We start from the raw sequence: 25,242 nt of genomic DNA, 5'->3' as shown, positions 1-25,242 counted from the left end.
TTCAATTTTGTCAAAATTTTTGCCAATTGTTTTATGCGATCACAATTAAATGTGCCATCAGGTGAAATTGGCTTCTGAGTTCTTTGTGTCCATTTCACACATTTGTTGACAAAGTTTTTGTTTTGGAATCAGGCCTGTAAAGGACATACATTTATCAAAATGTTCAATTTACCTGAAGAGCCTCTAACCCCTACAAATCATTTTCCTGATCAGGTATTCTCTGACACACAGCCTAAAAGGGAGTCCCCTTTCCGACTACATAGAGGGACTGACCCATTGGACCTTATGACTCCTTGCTCTACTATAAATAAATTTCAACTGGCGATATTAATAGTATTGAGTGAGAAGTTTACCAAGCCTGCCTTCCTTTTTCTATTATCTCATCATTTCAACCAGCCATATCCGAGGAAGGCAGGCCTCTAAGCCAAATCCGTCACGTAGTGGCTACTACTTCCCTGACCGGTGGTCCCAATCCCGATTCTTTACCTCAGGAACATTACAGAATAGCCAAACCTTTCTAACCATCTGGTCCAGGTGGTTCGTTTGATCCCTTCGAGGTACTAGTATCGAACCACACAAAAGTTTCAGTTTCAACACAACCTTTACTTCAGATCAGCTGGCAAGAGATCAATAGTTGACGCCCCAGAGCAATCAAGCAATCTCGTGGTGGACCCTTAACAGATCTCTGATCTCTAGCATAAAAGCTAGATAAAAGTTTTATAGTCCTCATATGCCTGACTAATTCATATATTTTTTCATTCCCACATGATTTAATGTAACTCTACTTCTAGTAGAGTTCTCATATGTCAAAAGTAGATAAGCAAAGCAGTTGATTTAAATGTTACTACGTCTAGTGTTGTTCATATAAGTCAAAAGTAGATCAAGTAAAGCAGCTAGCAATGCGCTATTGATTAAAATAAAAATAGCCCAATCCTTGTACTGGGAAGAAGCGTACACAGGAATATCTCCAAGATTATGCAAATATGGAATTGTGGGCAACAGTTAAGATTGCCTGATGAGAAAATTGGCCAACTCCCAGGTTAGAACAATAAGTTAAAGGACTATGGCAAAAGGTCAGAAACAGTGCTGTACTTAGCAAACAGGACACAGGCGGAATTCACTAACCTTGGCAAGGTTTTTTTAAACGGTTCCTCACAATGTTTTGAAATACTTTTAGTCCAAACAAAACATTTATATGCAAAAACAAAGTTATGGAATGATGTGTGTAACATTTCTACACAAAGGCGCCTGCATTCTTTTGATTTGTGATTCTCACAGCCACTTGTGATTTCTGGTCTGACCTCTAGTCTGCCAGCCTGCAAGTTCACATTGCAAACTTGTAAGGCAAATCATGACTACAAATAGAAGCTTTTAACCGTTGATTCCCCAATACTTTATCACTGCTTGTTGTGGTAGTTGAGGATGTGGGAGATTCTGTGAAAGTTCACATCAAGTGGTGGATATATAAAACCCCTCTCCTTCAATCTCCCCTCTTGTTTCTCTCTATCTCTTTTCATTGCTCCTGCTCACTTGCTGGTCAAAACCCATCTAGTTCAAGCTGGGTGGTTCCCTGAAATATTCCCCGAAACCACTTGGGGTTTTGTGACTACCCAGCAGTTTTCACAGTCATATCTCCTTGCGCAAGGCTCACAAACTACAACAATCATTCAGTTCAGTTTCACAATCTGCTTTGGTATTTTTGTCAGTTCTTTATCTCTGCCTTTTTCTATTTTAAATAAATTACACAACAGGAAGATTTGCAGTCAGAAACAGAAACCAGACATCACATCAGAATCTGAGGGAGTTGTCAATTTATTGTAACTGGAAAATCATTAGATTTTGAAGATGGAAGGAACAAGTACAGTCAATTTATTGTAACTGGAAAATCATTAGATTTTGAACATGGAAGGAACAAGTACAGTCCAGAGGGGAGAAACCATACATGTATTTTTTCAGCTGACTATCTGTCCTGTTGAGACACAACTGCAGTTATAACAGGGAGAAACTGTGGATATATAGTGACTCTTGGAAATTATTCAGATTCCCATCTGAGCTAAGAACATGGGGCAAGAGGCCATCCACCTGCTCTGAGTGTGGGAAGGGATTCACTCAGTCATCCCACCTAATGAGACACCAGTGCATTCATACTGCAGAGGGACCATTCAACTGCCGAGTCACTTAGTCATTTAGCTTGCTGGGGAATGACCGTTTAACTATTCCGGATGTGGGAGAGCTTTCACTGTCTCTTCAGCCCTTCACAGGTACCAGCAAATTCAATCTGATGCGACATCTTTTAAATGCCTGGAGTGTTGGAAGTGTTATCAATGTTTCTGGGACCTGATCGCCCATCAATGTTTGGGACTGGGTTCTGATGATCATTTCAATTTACTGCACACCAGTGAGTTCACACTGAGGAGAAATTGTTCACCTGATTACAGTGTGTGGAGGGATTCCCACAGTTATTTCACCTGCTGCGTTCACCAGAAACCACAGTGATTGAATTTAATTGCTTTTTTTCAGGTTCTGAGAAGGTTTATAATTGATGAGGAGGAGATATGAGACATTGCCCTGAAGTTTGTTCAGGCACTGGGGCTGGATAAAGTCAATCCAAGGATGCTGAGGAAGTGACAGTGAAATTTGCATAAGAAATTATCAAAGGTTTTCAGCAGTGGGCGATTCGCAGTGAACACCTTCATGACAACAGAAAAGGAACGGAGGGAGTATGTGGCTGGGGAAACTTTAGAAACACCCGCCAGCACAGGCTATAAGCACTCCTGTGACCAAGGCCAATTTAATGGCCCCCATCTTCATTCAGATGGCAGCACACCGCATTCACAATTCTCTTGTTCTCACAGTTCCACACTCTCAAGTCACAAAATGTCTAGTTGCGTTCTTTACAACTTTTGAAGTTGTGCTCTGTACACTGAGGACTATGTCATTAAAATATATATCAGGAAGAGGAGAGACCCTCAAATTAATCCATGCAGAACTTCACTAGAAACCGTCCTTCAGTCCAAGACCAACTGTTAAAAGCTACTCTGTTTGTTGTCATCCAGGCAATTCAATCTCCATGCCGTTCCTCTCACTTTTATACTGAGCTCCAATATTCCTCACATGATAGTTCTGTAGCATTTTATCAAATGTCTTTTGCCAGTCTATGTTCTCTACAGCAAGTGCATAGCTCACATACCACCCAATGATTTGTTGCCATAAGCTGCACCATTTGGTAGTTAGAGTTGTTGGACTACAGTCAGCAATCAAGGATCTCTGTGATTTTATGTTTCTTCACCTTTGATTTCCAAGTTAACGCAAACTGAATTCTTACTATATAAACATTGTTTTAAACCGAAGTAACTTTTTTTTCAGTCACGACTTATTATTTCCAATCAATTAATGATATTAATGATACATTGGCTCCTATTTCCAAAAATCTGTTTTGTATCATAAATAAAGCTGTTGTTTTGGTTAAATACAATTTTTCAGCCCGAAATGTTTTTTTAAAAAGTTGATTTCAGTTCAAAAAAAAGAAGTCTGTGTTGACCCTTGATGTACATTCTTGGGCAATGAATAACCTTACATGGGGTAACCAGTAAAATGGAGTGTTGGTGATGGACAGCTTCTACGAGACACATCATCAGAGTCATACAGCACGCTAACAGACTCTTTGTTCCAACTCGTCTGCGTCAATCCTATTTGTCAGCATTTGGCCCATATCCCTTCCTATTCATATACCCACTCAGATGCCTTTCAAATGTTGTAATTGTACCTACCTCCACCACTTCCTCTGACATCGCAATTTCTACACTCAATGTTACGACCAATGCCAGGAAGCATGACGTTTTTGCCACACTGTCTAGCTGCGACTCTACTTTCAAAGAACTATGCACCCTGGAGGTGAAAAGTGACAGTATTTCCAGATAATGTTGCGATAGGAACATGTCCATAAGAGGTGGCCAAAGCTGGATTTTTTGCAGACACAAGTGGAACCTGTTGGAATTGGAAAGCAAACTGTAGCCAGTGATAACTTGTCTACAATTAGATAGAGAGTATTAAGACTACATGAAGCAGCTGGGCAACAGTGAAGAAGCTTTGGAACCACATGGTGTGGTCAACATTGACAAAGGCTGCAGACTGGTCAAGAATGCTGAGAAGGGATAGTTTTTTTTAAAAGTCAGATATGTATAATGTTATTTGTGGCTTTAGCAAGGTTTTTCAATACTATGCTAGTGGCAGAAACCTGATTTCAGTGTTATAAACATGGTAAAGGACTCTGGTAAAGGACAGGGCTTTGAGAGATGATGAAGTATTCCAAGACATCTAGCAAGGAAAGGGAGTTTGGAGATTGGACAGTGTTTTGCTCAGACAGCGGAACGATAATGACGACAGACTTGAAAAAAAAAGTTGGACAACCCAAAAGAGAGGAGAGATAATGATAACATCAAAGATGGGATAATTAGGTTGTCAAGAGTTTAGTGCAAATTGAGTTGATGGATCAGGAGATGTGGCTCATCTCCAAGATGAACCTGAAATTGTCATGAGAAGAGATGGGGGAGTAATGGGAGAAAAATGTGGATTCAGGGCTCTGGCAAAGGAGATCTTAAGACAGTCTGGCTCAGCGGGCTAGTGGCAGAGAGTAAAGCAGCTGATCAGACTGTCTCAATCTTTGCGGCAAAGAAGCTCCATGAACTGCACAGACTTATTGTTGGAGGTGAGGATGAAGGAGTCAAGGGTGACAGAGTGAGCCTTTCAAAATAAACTAAACTGTGTTAGAAATATTAAAAATGCTGAACGCAATGTGTTTAAAACAAAGCTGATTTATTTGAATTTTATCTGGAATAGTCACCCCAACAACTCAGCTCAAGTAATTTAACATCAGCAGAAATAGACTCTAATGAACATGGTTCAGTCCTGGATGTGATTAACACCAACATTCAGTGTCATTACTTGTGAACTCAATGGTCTCTCAAGCAATTATGATAAATTAATCAATACTTTTACACTGACTTTTAGGAGGGGAATGGTCTTTCCCCACTGTGACTACGCTGATGTACTGTAAGATTGGAGGACTGAGTGAACCCCTTCCCACACTCCAAGCAGATGAATGGTCTCTCTCCAGTATGAACTCGCTGATGTGCAGTGAGGTTGGATGACTGAGTGAATCCTTTCCCACACTCAGAACAGGTGAATGGTCTCTCGCCAGTGTGAACTCTCTGATGTACAGTGAGATCAAATGATCGCCTGAACCCAGTCTCACAGTAAGAACACCAGAATGGTCTCTCATCGGTGTGAACACGCCGGTGAGACTTCAGATCTCCCAGTCTTTTAAAGCACTTCTCACAGTCAGAGCATTTAAAAGGTCTCATATCAGTATGAACTCGCTGATGTTTCAGCAGGTCAGATGTTTGAGTAAATCCCTTCCCACACTCTGAGCAGGTGAATGGTCTCTCTCCAGTGTGAACTCGGTGGTGCACAGTGAGTTGAGATGATCGCTTGAATCCAGTCCCACAGTGAGTGCATCTGAATGGTCTCTCATCGGTGTGAACACGTTGATGGGACATCAATTCCCCAGAACTTTGGTAGCTCTTCCCACAGTCTGAGCATTTAAAAGGTCTCTCTCCAGTGTGAACACGCTGGTGTATTAGCAAGCTGGATGACGTAGTGAATCCCTTACCACACCCAGAACAGTTGAATGGTCTCTCCCCAGTGTGAACTCGTTGGTGTACTAGCAGACTCTGTAAATGAGCTAATGCCTTCCCACATTGAGAGCAGGTGAACAGCTTCTCTCCAGTGTGGGTGCGCCGATGAATTTCCAACTCAGACGGGTAATTGAAGCCCTTGCCACAATCTGTACATTTCCATGGCTTCTCCCCATTGTGACTGCGCTGATGCTTTTCCAGTTGGGATGGGTAATTGAATCCTTTCCCACATTCCTCACAGTTCCACAGTATCTTCTCAGTGTGACCACACTTGTGACTCCACAGTAAAGATGATTGACTGAAGCTTTGTCCACACATAGAACATGTGTTCAGTTTCTTAGTGCTGTTAATGCTTTTTACTTCCATGTTCAAATCTGATTATATTCAAGTTGCAATAAATTCAATTCGATCCATCAGAATCTGTGATTTCAATTTCCAGACACTAAACAGTCACTGTCCAATCAATATCCTGTAACATTGATGTAAGACAGAAAACAAAAGTGAGAAAGCTCACAAAAAAAACACAAACAAAACGTTAGTTGTTGAAATTGGGCTGAATGAATCTGGTAATTTTACAGGGTTGACACTTAGGAAACGTAACCACAAAATTTGCTGAATTGTTATTAACAATCAAACTGGTTTGGTGATGTCTTTCCAAGAAGGGAACCTACTCTCCCCTACATCACCTCTAATTTTCTCTCGACCTCCACTGTTCACCAATTTTACCTTCTATTCCTCCTTCATCCAATGTCTGTCATGAAGTCACAGCACTTGCAGCATGGGGGAAATTCATATCTCTAACCAAGCCCCACCCTCATCCTCACCCTTTAGCTGAAGCATCAATTGCACATGCTGGATCAGTCAGTCTTATCCCCCCTCATCCTACTGGTTTGTAGCCCAATCAGCCCACCCCCACAGTGATCTAGAACACGTGCTGAAACTGGTGCTTTGGCACATTTCAACTGAGGCATGAGGGGGAGTTTGGATTATAGATTTACAAATTTTGGGGACCAGAGGAAAAGTGTTCTGAACTTTTAAGTTGTGCTCCCACATAACCATCTTGTAAACTCACATTTCCAAGGTGTAAGGAGAGGATTTACAGATCGGCCCCTGAAATCAACATAGTAGCCCCTTGAAAGTGGAGTCGCAGGTAGATAGGATAGTGAAGGCGGCGTTTGCTATGCTTTCCTTTATTGGTCAGTGTATTGAGTACAGGAGTTGGGAGGTCATGTTGCGGCTGTACAGGACATTGGTTAGGCCACTGTTGGAATATCGTGTGCAGTTCTGGTCTCCTTCCTATCAGAAAGATTTTATGAAACTTGAAAGGGTTCAGAAAAGATTTACAAGGATGTTGCCAGGGTTGGAGGATTTGAGCTACAGGGAGAGGCTGAACAGGCTGGGGCTGTTTTCCCTGGAGCGTCAGAGGCTGAGGGGCGACCTTATAGAGGTTTACAAAATTATGAGGGGCATGGATAGGGTAAGTAGGCAAAGTCTTTTCCCTGGGGTCGGGGAGTCCAGAACTAGAGGGCATAGGTTTAGGGTGAGGGGAAAGATATAAAAGAGTCCTAAGGGGCAATGTTTCACACAGAGGGTGGTACAGGTATGGAATGAGCTGCCAAAGGAAGTGGTGCAGGCTGGTACAATTGCAACATTTAAGAGGCATTTGGATGGGTATATGAATAGGAAGGGTTTGGAGGGATATGGGCCAGGTGCTGGCAGGTGGGATTAGATTGGGTTGGGTTATCTGGTCGGCATGGATGGGTTGGACCAAAGGGTCTGTTTCCATGCTGTACATCTCTATGACTCTAAATGGAGAAGGAGAACTATTTGATTGAGGGATGACCATATAGAAGTTTATAAAATCATGAGAGGCATGGATAGGGTGAATAGCTAAGATCTTTTTCCCAGGTTAGGAGAGTTCCAAAATAGAGGACGTAGATTAAAGGTGCGAGAGGAAAGATTGAAAAGAGATTTAAGAGACAAGTTTTCATACACAGAGTGGTGTGTGTATGGAAATGAGTTGTCAAAGAAGTGGTAGAGGCTGGTACAATTTTAACATTTCAAAGGCACTTAAATGGGGGAATGAATAGGAAGGGTTTAGAGGGATATGGGCCAAAGGCAGGCAAATGGGTGTGACAATACTGTGGCTTTAAGAAGGGTATTGTCTTTTTTTAAGAAAGGTTGCAACAGAGCTGAAGAGCGGTCTGCTCCAAAGCTAATAAACAGCTTGTGAGGCCTTTTTTGTTTTAATTTGGAACAATAAAAGCTGCTTGAATGGTTAGGATCAAGTTCCCACAAAGCAGGATTTTGTTTTAGTTTTAACTTTCAGTAGCAGTTGCTGGGGTCTTGAAGTTGGATGAGGAAGCTCTTATTCCTCCGTGTTACAGCAAAAAGCTTGGGTTATCTTCCAACTGCTAGAATTGCATCTGAAATCATGTATTTTACTGAATTTACCTTTGCCAAGGGTGTATTTTTGGGATGTTGCTATACTGGAACAGTTGATTAGTAGTAGTAAACATAATATATTATGATGTTAAGCATTTTGACAGAGTTACAGTTAAGCCAATTCTTTTTTATTTTAATTACAGCATATGAATAAAGTGTGTTTTGTTTCAAGCCTGGTAGTTTGATCGGTTGAATTGCTTCCAGAACACAACGCCTTACGCTTATCCATCAAATGAAAAAAAGCTAGCGACTAAACTATCTTCTTCAGATATTTTTACGGCATTTGGTCTGGTCCATAACATGAGACTAGTTCAGTTTGGGATACCTGGTTGGGATGGACGAGGTGGACTGAAGGGTCTGACTTTATGAATCTAAGATTCATGTATTTTGGGGGTAAAGAGGTATACTTGGAAGAGCAGGGATTTATCATGAACAGACAGCACGGTTTTGTCAAAGGGGAGTCATGTCTAATCTACTTGATTCAATTTTTCGGAGAGATAATTTGGTACGTAGACAACAGAAATGCATTTGAGGTAGTCTACTTGAACCTCAGCAAAGCTTTTCATTAGATCCTGCATGAGACACTGATAGTGAAGGAAAGAATCCATGGGATGCAAGGAAATTTGGCAGATTAGATCCAGAATGCCTACATGGCAGGAAGTGGAGGGTGACGATCGAGGGATGTATTTGTGACTTAATGCCTGTGCACATTAAAGTTCTGCAGGGATCAGTATTGAAGCTCTTGCTATGGAAGGCATAAAGGAACAATTTAAAATTGAATATATCAGTACGTTCATACATGATAAAGAAATTGGGGAGTGGAAAATAATGAGGAGCGTAGCCTTAAATTATTTAGGGGTATAAATCGGCTGGTCAGATGGGCTGATCAGTGACAATTAGTATTCAAAAATTCTGATAAATATGACGTGATGCTCTCAGGCAGAAGCAGCAAAGCAAGGGAATACACGATGAGCAGTAAGACTTTGTGAATCACCAAGCATCTTGCTGTACATATCCACTGGGTAGCAAGTAAATCAAAGTTGTTTAAAAGGCATACTGGATACTTGCCTTTATTAGCTGAGGCATAGATTTTAAAACGGAGATTATGCTGGAATTGTAGGAAAAATTGCTCAGGCTGCAATGAGAGTTTGTGTGCAGTGCTGTAGTGCACATTAGAGAAGGGATATGATTGCACTGGAGAGACTGCAGAGGACATTTCTCAGCATGTTGCCTGGGCTGGAGAGGTTTAATTATGAAGAGAATTTGGACAGGTTGTTGTTGATTTCCTGGGAATACAGGAAATTGAGGGATTAGATGATTGTGATTGTGAACAGGAAGAAACGTTTCCCCTTTTCAGCTGTGGAATGACACTGACAGATAAAATCCCACACGGTTCTTAAGTAAGGATTCCTCTAGCTCCTCACCAGAAATGAGTCAGGATATTAAGGCCAGCTTCCTCACAATCCACTCCCTGAGCCTGAAACCTTCAGTGGAGTCAGTGGTGGAGTTTACATCAGGACTGATCTCAGCTTCACTGTTAAGATCACATCCCTTGTGGATAGTTCAGGTTGTGGATCTTTACTTATTCTGGCATTTAATAGACAGACACACACACACACATATATCATATAAACAAGGAATTCTGGGAAACATGACAAATGTTCTTCTTTGTCTGGAGATCAAATATCTGTTATATAGATTTACGACTAGTGACTAAGTTCCTGTATAATCCTCCATCTGCTATTTTATTACAGAGTTTAAACAATTGGTTTAAATTTAGAAGAATTAACACCTGTGTTAAAACAGTAAGGCTCAGGACTGTCAGAAAGACATATTACACCTTCACAGAATGCTGAGTAGTATCAATGTCAGATCGGAAACTTATACCTCCCATTTCACTTTCAGTCAGGAACAGATTCCTGTTTGACCCCGATCTGATCTGACAGTTCATTTGCAGCATTTCCTGTTGTTCTCGATGACTCTAAACTCAGTTGTAAAGCAGCCTGCGTTCCAGGTCGAGGAGCTGTGAACCATGGAGGAGAGCGGTTGGGATACATTCCTTCCCCACCTCAGGATGAACCTAAAGAGGAACTTTACTGTTGGTGAAGAGAGATGGGAAAGATCCTGTTATCCTTCTCAACATTCACCTGAAGGATTGTGTCCAAACTGACATTCTATTTGATGTCCTGCCTCCAGATTGTCCTTGCTGAGCTCCAGTCAGGCAGTGATCATATTTAGGGGAGGCGATGGCCTGGTGGTATTAACACTACACTAGGCCATTTAGGCCATCAGGTCTACTCTGCCATTCAGTTGTGGCTGATAGGTTTCCAACTCCATTTTCCCACTTTCTCCCCATGGCGATCAAGAACTTATCTATCTGCTTTAAATATACTCAATAACCTGGCCTCCACATTCTGTGGTAATGAATTCCACAGATTCACCACGCTCTGACTCAAGAAGTTTCTCCTTATCTCCATTCTAAAGGTTCTTCCCTTTACTCTGAGGGTGTGCCCTCAGGTCCTCATCTCACCTGCCACTGGAAACATCTTCCCAATGTCCACCTTGTTGTGGCTGTTCAATAAGCCCTCAGTTTTAATTAGATTTCCCCCCCCCCCCCCCCCCCCATCCTTCTAAACTCCATCATATTTAGTCCCAAAGCCCTCAAACGTTCCTCATATGTGATTTTCTGGAGAAACAGGCTCCAATCTCACCACAGCAGACAACGGAATTCTAATTCAATAAAAATCTGGAACTAAAAGTCTAATGATGACCACAAAACCACTGTCGATTACTAGGAAAAGTCCATTTATTTCACTAATATCCTTTTTTAAAAGAAACTGCCATCCTTACCTAGTCTGGCCTACATGTGACTTCAGACAGCAACGTGGTTGACTCTCCACTGGCCTGTGGGCAAATAGGGATGAGTAATGAACGCTGGCCTGACCAATTATGCTCACATCCTGTGAATAATTTTAAGAAAGAATCATCAACATTCAGGTGGAAAAGACAGAAAACAACAATAGTGTCCTTCATCCAAAGCTGATTTGATATTTATCCAGAATACTAAACTCCAGCTCAGTTACAGCAATTATTAATACCAGCAGAAACAACCAGCAACTGCCAGAATAAATATGGTGCTGTGTTGTAGGTAAGATGACCAAGTGAATCCACAGAGAATAGTTTTGAGTTTGTCACCAGTGTGATCAGGTTTGTGTTTCAGCAGATCCATTTTGTTTTTAAAATCTCCGCTCACATTTTCATAGAATTGCCCAACAAGTCCACACTGACCCTCCAAAGAATAACCCACCCAGACCTACTCTACATTTACCCCTGACTAATGCACCTAACCTACATATCCCTGAACACTATGGGGCAATTTAGCATGGCCAATTCACCTAACCTACACATCTTTAGATTGTGGGAGGAAACTGGAGCACCTGGAGGAAACTCACGCAGATATGGCGAGAAGGTGCAAACTCCACACAGACAGTCACCCGAGGCTGCATCCCTGGCACTGTGAGGCAGCAGTGCTAACCACTGAGCTACCTTGTTGTCCCTTTGAAAGGCCTTTGAAACAGGTTCTTGTCAGGATGAACATGTTGCTGTCTGCTGAGATAGGAATGAGTGACTTGAATTTCTTTCCTCATTGAGAGCAAGTGAATGGGTTCTCCTCAGTGTGAGTGTGCTGGGGTCATTAAGTGTAAATTCAGCAGTGTGAAACCACATCTGATGAATGAAGTTAAAAATCACACAACACCAGGTTATAGTCCAACAGGTTTAATTGGAAGCACTCTAGCCTTCGGAGTGATGCTCCTTCATCAGGTGACAATCACCTGATGAAGGAGCATCGCTCCAAAAGCTAGTGTGCTTCCAATTAAACCTGTTGGACTATAACCTGGTGTTGTGTGATTTTTAACTTTGTACACCCCAGTCCAACACTGGCATCTCCAAATCCTGATGAATCCATTCCCACACACAGAATGACCTCTCCCAGGTGTGAGCTCACTGATGCTCCTGCAGGTTCAACAATCACCTGAGCATCCTCCCAGTGAGAGTTGATGGAAGGAGTGGAACCACACTGAGTGAGTGTGAATTTTACAATAAACATGCCAAAGGTGAAGTATTACACTCTCTCTCCAGTATTAACTCGCTGGTGACTATGGAGGCTGTATGGAGAAAAGTATAAAGTCACATCTCTGATGTGGCAAAAGTTTAGTGACAGTTTAATCTGGTGGCTAGTAAAAGGGAGACAGTTTGTTGGATCGTCTCAGCCATAGAATCACCATGAGCTCCTCACATTTGTTGGAGATGAGGATGCAAAATACAGATGAAGGGAGTGCCGCTCAAAAGAACCTAATATGTCAGAGCTTGAGAAACATTCAGTTTACACAACACTGATTGATTTGAATTTTATACAGAATACTAACATTTACATCTGAGCTGGAGTCGAGAATGAGGTTGTAGCGTGGTAGGAATGTCACTGGACTAGTGATCCAAGTGTTACTGTTCAGGGGATACAGCCTCCCAAAGCAGTGTAGTAGGGGTGTTGCTGGTCCAGTGATCCTGTGTTAATTTTCAGGGGATACAGGATCAATCCCCAACAATAGCTGGTGCAATTTAAATTCAATTCATAAAGTCTGGAATTGAAAGCTAGTCTCCGTAGTCATGCTACAAAACCACCATCGATTGTTGGAACTACTGATCTGGTTCAGCAATGTCCTTGAGGGAAGGAAATCTGTCATCCTTACCTGGTCTGGCCTATGTATGACTCCATACCCACAGTAATGCAGTGATTCCTTACTACCCTCTGAAACAACCTTACAGGGCACTTTGTTGGACAACAAGTAATAAACAGCTTCATTTAACAACACAAAATCTAAACCAGTTTTCCAAGGTCTGCAGAAACAGAACCTGATGAACCTGATTTATTGTTGTGACTAGCAGCAAAATCCAGTCACTTCTGAGTGAGTGAATCCTTTCACATTGGGGAGAAGCCATTCACCTGCTCAGAGTATGGGAAGGAACTCATTCATCTAAACTGCGAAGACACCAACAGGTGAACACCATTACAGTGGTGGACCTTCAAATGAGTGTCTGATTTTGTTTCAAAAGACAGGATAGGAAATATCTTGGGCAGATGGGATCAAGGAAAACCCCAAAGCTTTTTATATGAATACAAAGAGTGAAAGGATTACCAAGGAAAGAATGGGACCTATTAGAGACTCAAGGGGCAACCAACATGTGGAGCCAATGGACATGGATAACATTTTAAATGAATATTGTTCATCTGCATCCACAGAGGAGAGGGACATTGCAGCTAGAGATTTCAATTGATATACTGAGGTTCTGGAACATGTTAAAATCTATATATAACACCAAGTTACAGTCTAACAAGTTTACGTGAAATCACAAGCTTTCACAGCACTGTTCCTTCATCAGGTGAAGTGATGAAGGAGCAGTGCTCAAAGCATGTGATTTCAAATAAACCTGTTAGACTACAACCCAGTGTCATGTGACTTCTGACCTTGTCCACCCAGTGCAACACTGGCAACTCCACATCAAGCTTAATAAATGACGTGGTATTTAATGTCTTCGCAGATAAAAGGGTTCGTAACCCCCAGGGTCTGGAGAAGATGTATCCCAGGCTGCAATAGGAGGCAAGGAGTAGACTGCCAGGGCTCTGGCAGGTAAACTTAATATTTTGGTGGCTACAAGTGAATTGCCAAATGGCTGGATACAGCTAAAATGTTTCCTTTGTTCAAGGGAAATAGGGATACGCCACATAATTATAAAGTCTAACGTCAGTGGTAGGGAAATTATTGGAAAAAATTGAGGGACAAGATTAATCAACATTTGGACAGAAAAAGATTAATCAGAGATAATCAGAATGGATTTGTTAGAAGGAGATCTTGTTTGACTAACTAAATTGAGATTCTTGAAAAAGTGACTAAATATTTTAAATAGGGTTGTGCAGTAGATGTGGTTTACATGGTCTTCAGAAATGCCTTTGACAAGGTTCCACATGGAAGTGTGGTCCCAAAAGGTAGAACCCCATTGGATCCAAGACAAGTTGGCAAACTGGATCCAAAACTGGCTTACAAATAGAAGGCAAAGAGGGTGGAGGGTTTTTTTTTTAAATTGAAAGCCAGTAATTTACCATGGGGACTAATGCTGGGATACTTGCTGTTTGCACGTACATTAATGATTGATTGATTGGATTTGTTGTCATGTGTACCTAAGTACAATGAAATTCTTTGTTTGCAAACAGTACAGGCATATCACAGTCTAGATTGAGGTCTACAAAATTATGACAGGCATAGACAGAGTACATTCTGCAAATGTCTTCCCGTTGGAAGACAGGTCTAAGACCAGTGGGCATGGTGGAAAGGTGCAAGTAGTTTCAAGCAGACTGGAGAAAAACAACTTTACCAAGAGGGTGTTAGATATATGCAACATGCTACCTGACAGAGTGGTGGAAATAGGTAATCTCACAATGTTTAAGAAGCATCTGAATGAGTACTTAAAATGCCAGAGTATAATAGACAATGGACCAACTGCAAGAAAATGGGATTAGTATAAAAAACAAAGAAAATCAGGTGTTTGTTGGTCAGCATAGAACCTTTCTCTATGCTGTATATGCTGAAACCAAACTCATTCACAAACATCCTTCAGGGAGGGGATCTTGCCAGCCGGTTTGGGCCTTTACAAGACTCTGGTTTCTGTCGCAGGACAAAGTGAGAGATGGAAGAGTCAGAATGGAAAAGGATTTTAAATATTTACAACTCACCCAGAATGTTGATGGGATCCCCCAAACCTCTCCCTCCCAAATTATGAAGCTCCACCATCTGAACGGACCATGCAATGAGGTGAACATGACAATGATCACCTCCCAGCCACACACTTTCCTGATTTGTCTGATATTGGGTGTGCCGAAATTTCCTCCAATTAAATTCTGGGATGACTGAAGCCATTGTTTTCACTCCTAGTTATAAACTGAACTCCCTTAGTACTAACGCCATCCCTCTCCCCAATAACTGTTTGAGGCTGAACCAGACTGTTCACAATAATCGGGAAGTATTTCACCCAAGATGTGTTTCCAACCACACAACCTCATTATTATTAACACAGTCTCCCATTTCCAGCTGAGTAACATCACCCGGTCTAACCCTAATCTCAGTGCATCTCTGTCGAAACGCTCATCCATTCCAATGTTACCTCTAGGTTTAAATATCCTTCCACACTCCCAACTAGCCTCCCACATTCAACCTCTCTGTAACCTTGAAGTCATCCAAAACTATGCTGCCCGAGTGCTCCTTCACATCCATTCCCATTCACCCTGTGCTCATTGACCTACATATTTCCTGGATGACAAAGCACTAAAATATTGAAATTCCTATCCCTATTTAGAAATTATGTCACAGCATGTCCCTCTCTTGGTAACCTCCTCTCGCCTCACAACCCTCTGAAATACCGTATATCCTAAAATTTCAACCACCTAAGCATTCCATCTCTATCACCATCCTTTCACCTTCCCAAGACAATAAACCTCTCCAAACCTCCCTGATTTTCAACCTCACTTTCCTTCTTCAAGTTGCTCCTAAAAACCTATCACTTTGGCCCAGTTTTTGGCCACCTGTCCTAATATCTCCATAGGTGGCCTGATGGCAAATATTATTTTACGACTATCCTGTGCAAAATACAAATTGTTATTAATTTGGAGAAATAGCCTGGTTCTTCACTATCATTTGATAACTCCTTACCAAACAGCAGTAAGAAGCACCTTCACCACACGGACTGCAGCGGTTCTGCAAATTCACACATCATCTTCACAGGTAGCAGGATTGATAATATTTACTGATAACTGTAGAGGGAGACACACAATTAATGTTTCAGATTATGCTGAATAAATTACAGAGAACAAACATTGTGTAAAATTTAAGGTTTATGAAAGCTCAGAAGCAGAACAGAAAAGGACTGCACTGCAGGAACAAAAACTTGACTGAGAAAGATACTCTGGGCAAGTGAAGCTTCTAAGTCGACAGGAGATGGTCAGGGGATGATCCAAACTTAATCTTGAGAGGGTGCAGAAAAGACACACAGAGATGCTGCCAGGACTGGACGGTTTGAGCTGTAGGGTGAGGCTGAATAGGCTGGGGATATTTTACCTTGAGTGTCAGAGGCTGAGAGGTGATATTATGGACGTTTGGAAAATCATAAGGGGCATGGATAGAGTGAAAAGCCAAGGTCTTTTTGCCAGGTGGTGTGCCCAAAATTAGAGGGCAGAGGTTTAATGTGAGAGGGGAAAGACTGAAAAGAATTCTGAGGCACACCTTTTTCATGCAGAGGATGGCGCATGTATGGAACAAATAGCCAGATGAAGTCGTGGAGGCAGGTACAATTACAACATTTAAAAAGCATCTAAATTTTGGAAATTGGCAGATACGATATTGTGGGGATAACTGAGACGTGGCTTCAAGTGGACAGAGCCTGGGAAATGAATATTCAAGGCTACACGTGCTGTCGTACGGACAGACTGACGGGCAGAGGGGGTTGGGTGGCCATGTTGGTAAGGGATGATATTCAGTCCTTTGCGCAGAGGGACCTAGAATCAGGGGATGTAGAGTGGATAGAGCTGAGAAATTCTAAGGGTAAAAAGACCCTCTTGGGAGGTATCTACAGGCCCACAAACAGTAGACTGGATGTCGGATGTAAGTTGAATCAGGAGCTGAAATTGGCCTGTTGCAAAAACGTTACTATAGCTGTTATGGGGGATTTCAACATGCAGGTAGACTGGGAGAATCAGGATGGTATTGGACCTCAAGAGTGCCTCAAGATTTTGTGGAGTGCCTCCGAGATGGATTCTTAGAACAGCTGGTGCTGGAGCCTACCAGGGAGAAGGCAATTCTGGATCTGGTATTGTGCAATGAACCAGAATTGATCAGGGACCTCGAAGTGAAGGTGCCATTGGGAAGTAGTCACCATAATACAATAAGCTTCAATCTGCAATTTGAGAGGGAGAGGGTACAATCGGAAGTGATAATATTTCTGTTGAATAAAGGGAACTATGGAGCTGGCCAAAGTTCAATGATGAAATACCTTAGCAGGGATGATAGTGGAGGAACAATGGCGGATAATTCTGTGTATAATGCAGAAGATGCAGGATCAGTTCATTCCAAAAAGGAAGAAAGATCCTAGGAGGAGGCATGGGTGGCCGTGGCTGATGAGGGAAGTTAAGAAACATATAAAGTTAAAAGAGAAAAAGTATAACGTAGCAAAGATAAGTGGGAAAACAGAGGACTGGGAAGCTTTTAAAGAACAACAGAGGATTACTAACAAGGAAATACTCAGAGAAAAGATGAGGTACGAAGGTAAATTGACCAAAAATATAAAGGAGGATAGTAAAAGCTTTTTAGGTTTGTGAAAGGCAAAAAAATGGTTGACTAAAATTGGGCCCTTGAAGACAGAAACAGGGCAATATATGACGGGAAACAAAGAAATTACAGAAAAATTGAATTGGTACTTCAGATCTGTGTTCGCTGGGGAAGACACAAGCAATCTCCCTGAGGTAACTGTGGCTGAAGGACCGAAACTTAAGGGAATTTATATTTGCCATGAATTGGTTTTGGGGAGACTGTTAGGTCTGAAGGTTGATAAGTCCCCGGGGCCTGATGGTCTACATCCCAGGGTACTGAAGGAGGTAGCTCAAGAAATCGTGGATGCGTTGGTGATTATTTTCCAGAGTTCGATAGATTTGGGATCAGTTCCTGCGGATTGGAAGGTGGCTAATGTTGTACCACTTTTTAAGAAAGGTGGGAGAGAGAAAGCAGGAAATTATAGACCAGTTAATCTGAACTCAGTGGTGGGAAAGATGCTGGAGTCTATTATAAAGGATGAAATAACGACACATCTGGATAATAGTAACAGGATAGATCAGAGTCAGCATGGATTTATGAAGGGGAAATCATGCTTGACTAATCTTCTGGAATTTTTTGAGGATGTAACTCTGAAGATGGACGAGGGAGATCCAGTAGATGTAGTGTACCTGGACTTTCAGAAAGCTTTTGATAAAGTCCCACATAGGAGGTTAGTGAGCAAACTTAGGGCGCACGGGATTGGGGGCAAAGTACTAACTTGGATTGAAAGTTGGTTGGCTGACAGGAAACAAAGAGTAGTGATAAATGGCTCCATTTCGGAATGGCAGGCAGTGACCAGTGGGGTACCGCAGGGATCAGTGCTGAGACCGCAGCTTTTTACACTATATGTTAATGATATACAAGATGGTATTAGTAATAACATTAGCAAATTGCCCATAGTGTTAGGTAAGGGGTTGATGTAGATGTAGATGTAGGGGTATGGGTGGGTTACGCTTCAGCGGGGCGGTGTGGACTTGTTGGGCCGAAGGGCCTGTTTCCATACTGTAAGTAATCTAATCTAATCAAATTTGCTGATGATACTAAGCTGGGTGGCAAGGTGAAATGTGAGGAGAATGTTAGGAGATTACAGGGTGACCTGGACAGGTTAGGTGAGTGGTCAGATGCATGGCAGATGCAGTTTAATGTGGATAAATGTATGGTTATCCACTTTGGTGGCAAGAACAGGAAGGCAGATTACTACCTAAATGGAATCAATTTAGGTTCAGGGGCAATACAAAGAGATCTGGGTGTTCTTGTACACCAGTCAATGCAGGTACAGCAGGTAGTGAAGAAGGCTAATAGCAGAGTGGCCTTCATAACAAGAGGGATTGAGTATAGAAGCAAAAAAGTTCTTCTGCAGCTGTACAGGTGAGACCACACCTGGAGTACTGTGTGCAGTTCTGGTCTCCAAATTTGAGGAAAGACATTCTGGCTATTGAGGGAGTGCAGTGCAGGTTTACGAGGTCAATTCCTGGAATGGCAGGACTACCTTAACGCTGAAAGACTGGAGCGACTGGGCTTGTATACCCTTGAGTTTAGAAGACTGAGAGGGGATCTGATTGAGACATAAGATTATGAAAGGATTGGACACTCTGCAGGCAGGAAACATGTTTCCACTGATGGGTGAGTGCCGAACCAGAGGACACAGCTTAAAAATATGGGGTAGACCATTTAGGACAGAGGTGAGGAGAAACCTCTTCACCCAGAGAGTGGTGGCTGTATGGAATGCTCTGCCCCAGAGGGCAGTGGAGGCCCAGTCTCTGGATTCATTTAAGAAAGAGTTGGATAGAGCTCTCAAGGATAGTGGAATCAAGGGTTATGGAGATAAGGCAGGAACAGGATACTGATTAAGGATGATCAGCCATGATCATATTGAATGGTGGTGCAGGCTCGAAGGGCAGAATGGCCTACTCCTGCACCTATTGTCTATTGAATAGGAAAGGTTTAGAGGGACATAGGTCAAATGCTGCAAAGGGTCCAGTTCAGATTAGGATATCTGGTGAGCATTGATGAGTTGGACCAAAGGGCCCGTTTACATGCTGAATGACTCCAAGGTATAAGGTAGAAACCTCATCCAGACACAGATGACAAAAATAACCTGGACAGAAGGAGGGCAGAGCTGAATTTAAGCAATGGATTCAGAACCACATTAAAGGAGATATACCAGCTCAAGATCCACCAAACCTTGTACAGGTAATAGATAGAGTACTAAAAGCTCAAAATTGTTCATAAATGGTCAGTATTTTCAATTTGAAACTCTCCAGGATTCCACAGCTGGAAAGATATCAGAAACTCTGGAGACAGTGAACAATCTCGGGGAAGGCAACGCTTACACTCAATGGTCAAGAATATCCAGTGTCTGATGATTCCACTGATTCTTATGTGATCTTTGGTTGGAGATTCCTGTGTGTGAATACTCTAAGTATTCTGGAAAAGAAGTTTAGAAAACACAGCGTCAAAGTTAGAAGTCAGATAATTTATTCTCTTAGAGTAGGTTAAAAGGTTGGCACAACATCAAGGGCCGAAGGGCCTATACCGTGCTGTACTGTTGTCTGTTCTATATTCTATCTCAGTTGCGGAAATCCCCAGGGAGTAGGTGATATCCCTGTGAATTTTTGTTATGTGACAACGTCATCCACAGGAACACACAGTACCTGGATATGTGCAAACCATAGATAACCACACACTGTGAAGGATGGCAAGGTTGCCGAGAGGGAACAGATTTGTTCATTCACCAGAATGGTTCAGGACTGAGGGATTTGTGATATGAGGGTGCAACTGAAGCTGAAGAGATATGACAGAGCCTAAAGTGTTTCTGATTGGTTTAAGTGAGATAGATATAATAAGATTTTCACATCAGCTAATAGGAAACAAATCATGGAATACAAATTTAAGATTTTGGACCAGGTTGACAGGGAGGATATGACGAGAAGAAATTAGATGCAGTATCATCTAATGATTGGGAAGGCAACACTTACACTCAATAGCTAATGATATCCAATGTCTGATGATTCCACCAATTCTGTCAGATTCTTCTGTGATCTTTGGTTGGAGATTCCTGTGTGTGAATACTCTGCAAGTATTCTGGAAAAGAAGTTTAGAAAGCACAGAGTCAAAGGTAGAACTCAGATAATTTATTCCCTTTGTTTGACCTTTCTGTGCATATGTGTGACCTTCCAAGCCTCAGTGAAAGAACTTTCCTGACTCTATCACTGTCAGTCCAGGATAGTCATAGAGATATAAGCACGGAAACAGACACTTCGATCCAACTCGTCCATGCCAATCAGATATCCTAAATAAATTAGTCCTGTTTGCTAGCACTTAGCCCATATCCCTCTACACCCTTCCTATTCATGTACCCATCCAGATGCCTTTTAAATGCTGTAATTGTACCAGCCTCCATGACTTCCTCTGGCAGCTCATTCCATGCACACACCACCCTTTGCATGACAAAGTTGCACCTTAGGTCCCTTTTAAATCTTTCCCCTCTCACCCTAAATCTATGCCCTCCAGTTGTGGACTCCCCCAGCCCAGGGAAAAGACCTAGTCTATTTACCCTATTCATGCCCCTCATGATTTTATAAACCTCTATAACAGAGCCCCCCAGCCTCCAATGCTCCAAGGAAAACAGCCTACTCAATCTCTCCCTGTAGCTCAAACCCTCCAATCCTGGCAACATCCTTGTAAGTCTTTTCTGAATTCTTTCAAGTTTCACACCATCTTTCCTGTAAGAGGGAGACCAGAACTGCACACAACATTCCAAACCTGGTCTCACCAATGTCCTATACAGCTGCAACATGACCTCCCACCTTCTATACTTAATGCTCTGACTAATAAAGGTAAGCAAACAAAATGTCTTCTTCACTATCCTATTTGAGACTCCACTTTCAAGGTCACTTTGTTCTACAATACAATACAATATCAGGATTGTTACTGTATCCATTAAGGCTGCCAGTGTACTGGGTCTCTACAGAGTTAAAAATCACACAACACCAGGTTATAGTTGAATAGGTTTAATTGGAAGCACTAGCTTTCGGAGGTGGTTGTGGAGTAGCACTCAGAAAGCTAGTGCTTTCAATTAAACCTGTTGGACTATAACCTGGTGTTGTGTGATTTTTAACTTTGTACACCCCAGTCCAACACTGGCATCTCCAAATCGGGTCTTTACAGCATCTTCTGTATAGCAGGTCATTTGGCACATCAAATCCACACCAATTCTATGAACAGCATCCAACCCAAACCAACACCCTCCACTCTATCCCTGTAACCCTGCATTTCCCATGACAAATCCACCTAGCTTGCACATCCCTGGATACTTTGAACAATTTTAGCATGGCCAATCCACATAACCTGTATACCTTTGGATCATGGGAGGAAACTAAAGCACCTGAGGAAACTTACACAGACAGCAGAAGCAAGTGTACACTCTATACAGTCGCCTGAAGGTTGACTTGAACCCAGGTCCCAGATAATGTGAGGCAGCAATGCTAACCACTGAGCCACCATTCCACCCCATTTTACTCAGAAATTCACAATATCCACAAACCCCCTCCTGGTCCAGGCAACCACATACAGTCCCTACCGCACATTGCTCCTCAATGCGTCCCTCAATTCACTGGTGACATCTCTCTGACTCGTCAGCAACTGCCCTGGGCTTTCATGTGACTGACTACATCTTTAGGTGGCACTGGTGCCTCACAGTGCCAGGGACCAGGGTTCGATCCCAACCTCAGGTGACTTTCCGTGTGGAGTTTGCACATTCTGTGGGTTTCCTCCCACAGTCCAAGGATGTGCAGGTTAGGTCGATTGGCTATGCTTGAATTCCCATAGTGTTCAGGGATTTGCAGGCTAGATGGGCTAGCCATGGGAAATGCAAAGCTACAGGGATCAGGTAGGGGGGGTGCATCTGGGTGGGATGCTCTACAGAGGGTCAGCAAGGACATTTTCACAGAGTCATAGAGCTGTACAGCGCAGAAGCAGACCCTTCGGTCCAACTCGTCCATACCCACCAGATAGCCTAAATTAATTTAGTCCCGTTTGTCAGCACTTGGCCCATATCCCTCTCAACCCTTCATATTCAAATACATAGAACATTACAGCACAGTACAGGCCCTTTGGCCCTCGATGTTACGCCGCCCTGTCATACTAATCTGAAGCCCATCCCACCCATACTATTCCACGTACATCCATATGCCTGTCCAATGACGGCTTAAATGCACTTAAACTTGGCGAATCTACTACCGTTGCAGGCAAAGCATTCCATATCTTTAGAAGCTACCTCTGACATCTGTCTTATACCTATCTCCCCTCACTTTAAAGTTGTGTCCCCTTGTGTTTGCCTTCCCCATACTTGGAAAAAGGCTTTCCCTGTCCACCCTATCTAACCCTCTGATTATCTTGTAAGTCACCTTTCAACCTCCTTCTCTCTAATGAGAACAGCCTCAAGGCCCTCAGCCTTTCCTCATAAGACATTCCTTCCATACCAGGCAACATCCTAGTAAACTCCACTGCACCCTTTCCAAAGCTTCCACATCCTTCTTATAATGCGGTGACCAGAACTGTACACAGTACTCAAAGTGTGGTCGTACCAGAGCTTTGTACAGCTGCAGTATAACCTCCTGGTTCCGGAACTCAATCCCTCTATTAATAAAGGCCAAAACACTGTATGCCTTCTTAACAACCCTGTCAATCTGGGTGGTAACTTTCAGGGATCTGTGTACATGGACACCGAGATCTCTCTGCTCATCTGCACTCCCAAGAATCTTACCATTGGACCAGTACTTTGCATTCCGATTACTCCATCCAAAATGTATCACCTCACACTTGTCCACATTAAACTCTATTTGCCACCTCTCAGACCTGCTCTGCATCCTAACTACGTCTCTCTGCAATCTACTACATCCTTTGTCACTATCCACAACTCCACCGACCTTAGTGTCACCCGCAAATTTACTAACCCACCCTTCTAAGTCCTCATCCAGGTCATTTATAAAAATGACGAACAGCAGTAGACCCAACATCGACCCTTGCGGTACGCCGCTAGTGACTGGACATCAAGATGAACATGTTCGATCAACTACAACCCTCTGTTTTCTTTCAGCAAGCCAATTACTGATCCAAACTTTGGATTAGTGGTGCTGGAAGAGCACAACAGTTCAGGCAGCATCCAAGGAGCAGCTGCTGCTCGGATGCTGCCTGAACTGTTGTGCTTTTCCAGCACCACCAATCCAAAATCTGGTTTCCAGCATCTGCAGTCATTGTTTTTACTTAATGCCCCAAACTGCTATGTCTCCCACAATCCCATTCCTCTGCATTTTGTACAATAGCCTACTGTGGGGAACCTTATCGAACGCCTTGCTGAAATCCATATACACCACATCAACCGGTTTACTCTCATCTACCTGTTTGGTCACTTTGTCAAAAAACTCAATAAGGTTCATTAGGCACGACCTACCCTTCACAAAACCATGCTGAATGTCCCTGATCAGATTATTATTTTCTAGATGGTTATAAATCCTATCTCTTATAGCCTTTTCCAACACTTTACCCAAACAGTTGCTTTTAAATTGTTATGCCAAATGGCCTATTTCCACACTACAGGGATTCTATTTGGAAAGCACATCGGGCAGGTTATCTTATGAAGTAATGGCATCTGGATAACAGTACTTGCTTGCTTTTCTTTCCTTGTCTGTCGCTCTACCTCATCAATAAGACATGGGTTGTGAGAGGCTAATGCAACCTGATGGACACGCTATCACCATTCTGAACAATGGACAGCAACCTCCCCACAGTCTCTGCAAACATTGCCCCTTACAGACATGGCACCCATTCACACACACAACCCACAGTCTCTGCAAACATTGCCCCTTACAGACATGGCACCCATTCACACACACAACCCACAGTCTCTGCAAACATTGCCCCTTACAGACATGGCACCCATTCACACACACAACCCACAGTCTCTGCAAACATTGCCCCTTACAGACATGGCACCCATTCACACACACAACCCACAGTCTCGTGCCCCAAATAAAGATGACAGACGGCACAGAGGCCTCCCCTGGGTGGAAGACTGGAGTCATCGTACCGTTTGCTGCAAACGGGAGCCCAGGAGCTTTTCTTCGGGTTTGAGATTTGCACAAGACATTTACGAAATCTCCCCGTCCACCCGCTAGATTCACTGCGCTCTGCGAGTTACGTCGTTTTCACCGTTTACGGAGCAGAGAAAAAAAACCCCCATCTGCAGCCATTAATCAGTCAGCGCATGCTCCGTTCTACGTTCACCACTGCGCCTGCGCACTTCTCCATCCTGTTGACAGGGTATACTGAGCACCTTGCGAATGCTGGATCTTTGATCAGCTGTGTATCTGTTTCACTGAAAGTGGGTATACAGGCAGGAAATCAAAAATGAATAATTTGTCAGATTTCTAACATAGACTGACATTGTCTTTACTAAACTTATTTGCCAGAATATTTGAAGAAGGTTTGCTGATAGAAACCTGCAACCAATCATTATATAAAAATATGATAGAATCAAACGTATGATTAAATCCTGAATATTATTAGGCTTTGAGTGTATGTATTCGTTTCCCATGCATTGCATACAGTTTCTTCATCATATCCTCCTTGTCGATCATGTACAAAATCTTAAATTTGTATACCATGTTCTGTTTTCCATCAGCTAA

General features: G+C 42.6%; 1 protein-coding gene across 4 annotated transcripts; it reads right to left on the bottom strand.

Moving 5' to 3' along the window:
* Positions 1-4,796: 4,796 nt before the first annotated feature.
* On the bottom strand, positions 4,797-24,829 carry LOC140476622 (uncharacterized). 4 transcript variants are annotated; one of them, XM_072569510.1, is made up of 6 exons: positions 24,645-24,829; positions 20,533-20,638; positions 15,902-16,002; positions 10,992-11,101; positions 10,029-10,237; positions 4,797-6,165 (listed from the first exon to the last, which is right to left on the bottom strand). In XM_072569510.1, the coding sequence occupies exon 6, from the start codon at positions 6,060-6,062 to the stop codon at positions 5,007-5,009; it is 1,056 nt and encodes a 351-aa protein (XP_072425611.1). In that variant the 5' UTR covers positions 6,063-6,165; positions 10,029-10,237; positions 10,992-11,101; positions 15,902-16,002; positions 20,533-20,638; positions 24,645-24,829; the 3' UTR covers positions 4,797-5,006. The 4 variants fall into 4 exon arrangements, with proteins under 4 accessions (XP_072425611.1, XP_072425613.1, XP_072425612.1 ...); XM_072569512.1 differs by having other exon boundaries at positions 10,992-11,045; XM_072569511.1 differs by lacking the exon at positions 10,029-10,237.
* Between the last annotated feature and the right edge of the window lie 413 nt (positions 24,830-25,242).

Source organism: Chiloscyllium punctatum, chromosome 4, assembly GCF_047496795.1.
Source record: "Chiloscyllium punctatum isolate Juve2018m chromosome 4, sChiPun1.3, whole genome shotgun sequence".
NCBI lineage: Eukaryota > Metazoa > Chordata > Chondrichthyes > Orectolobiformes > Hemiscylliidae > Chiloscyllium > Chiloscyllium punctatum.
Note: the sequence above shows the minus strand (reverse complement) of the source record. Positions and strands in the feature narration are given on the sequence as shown.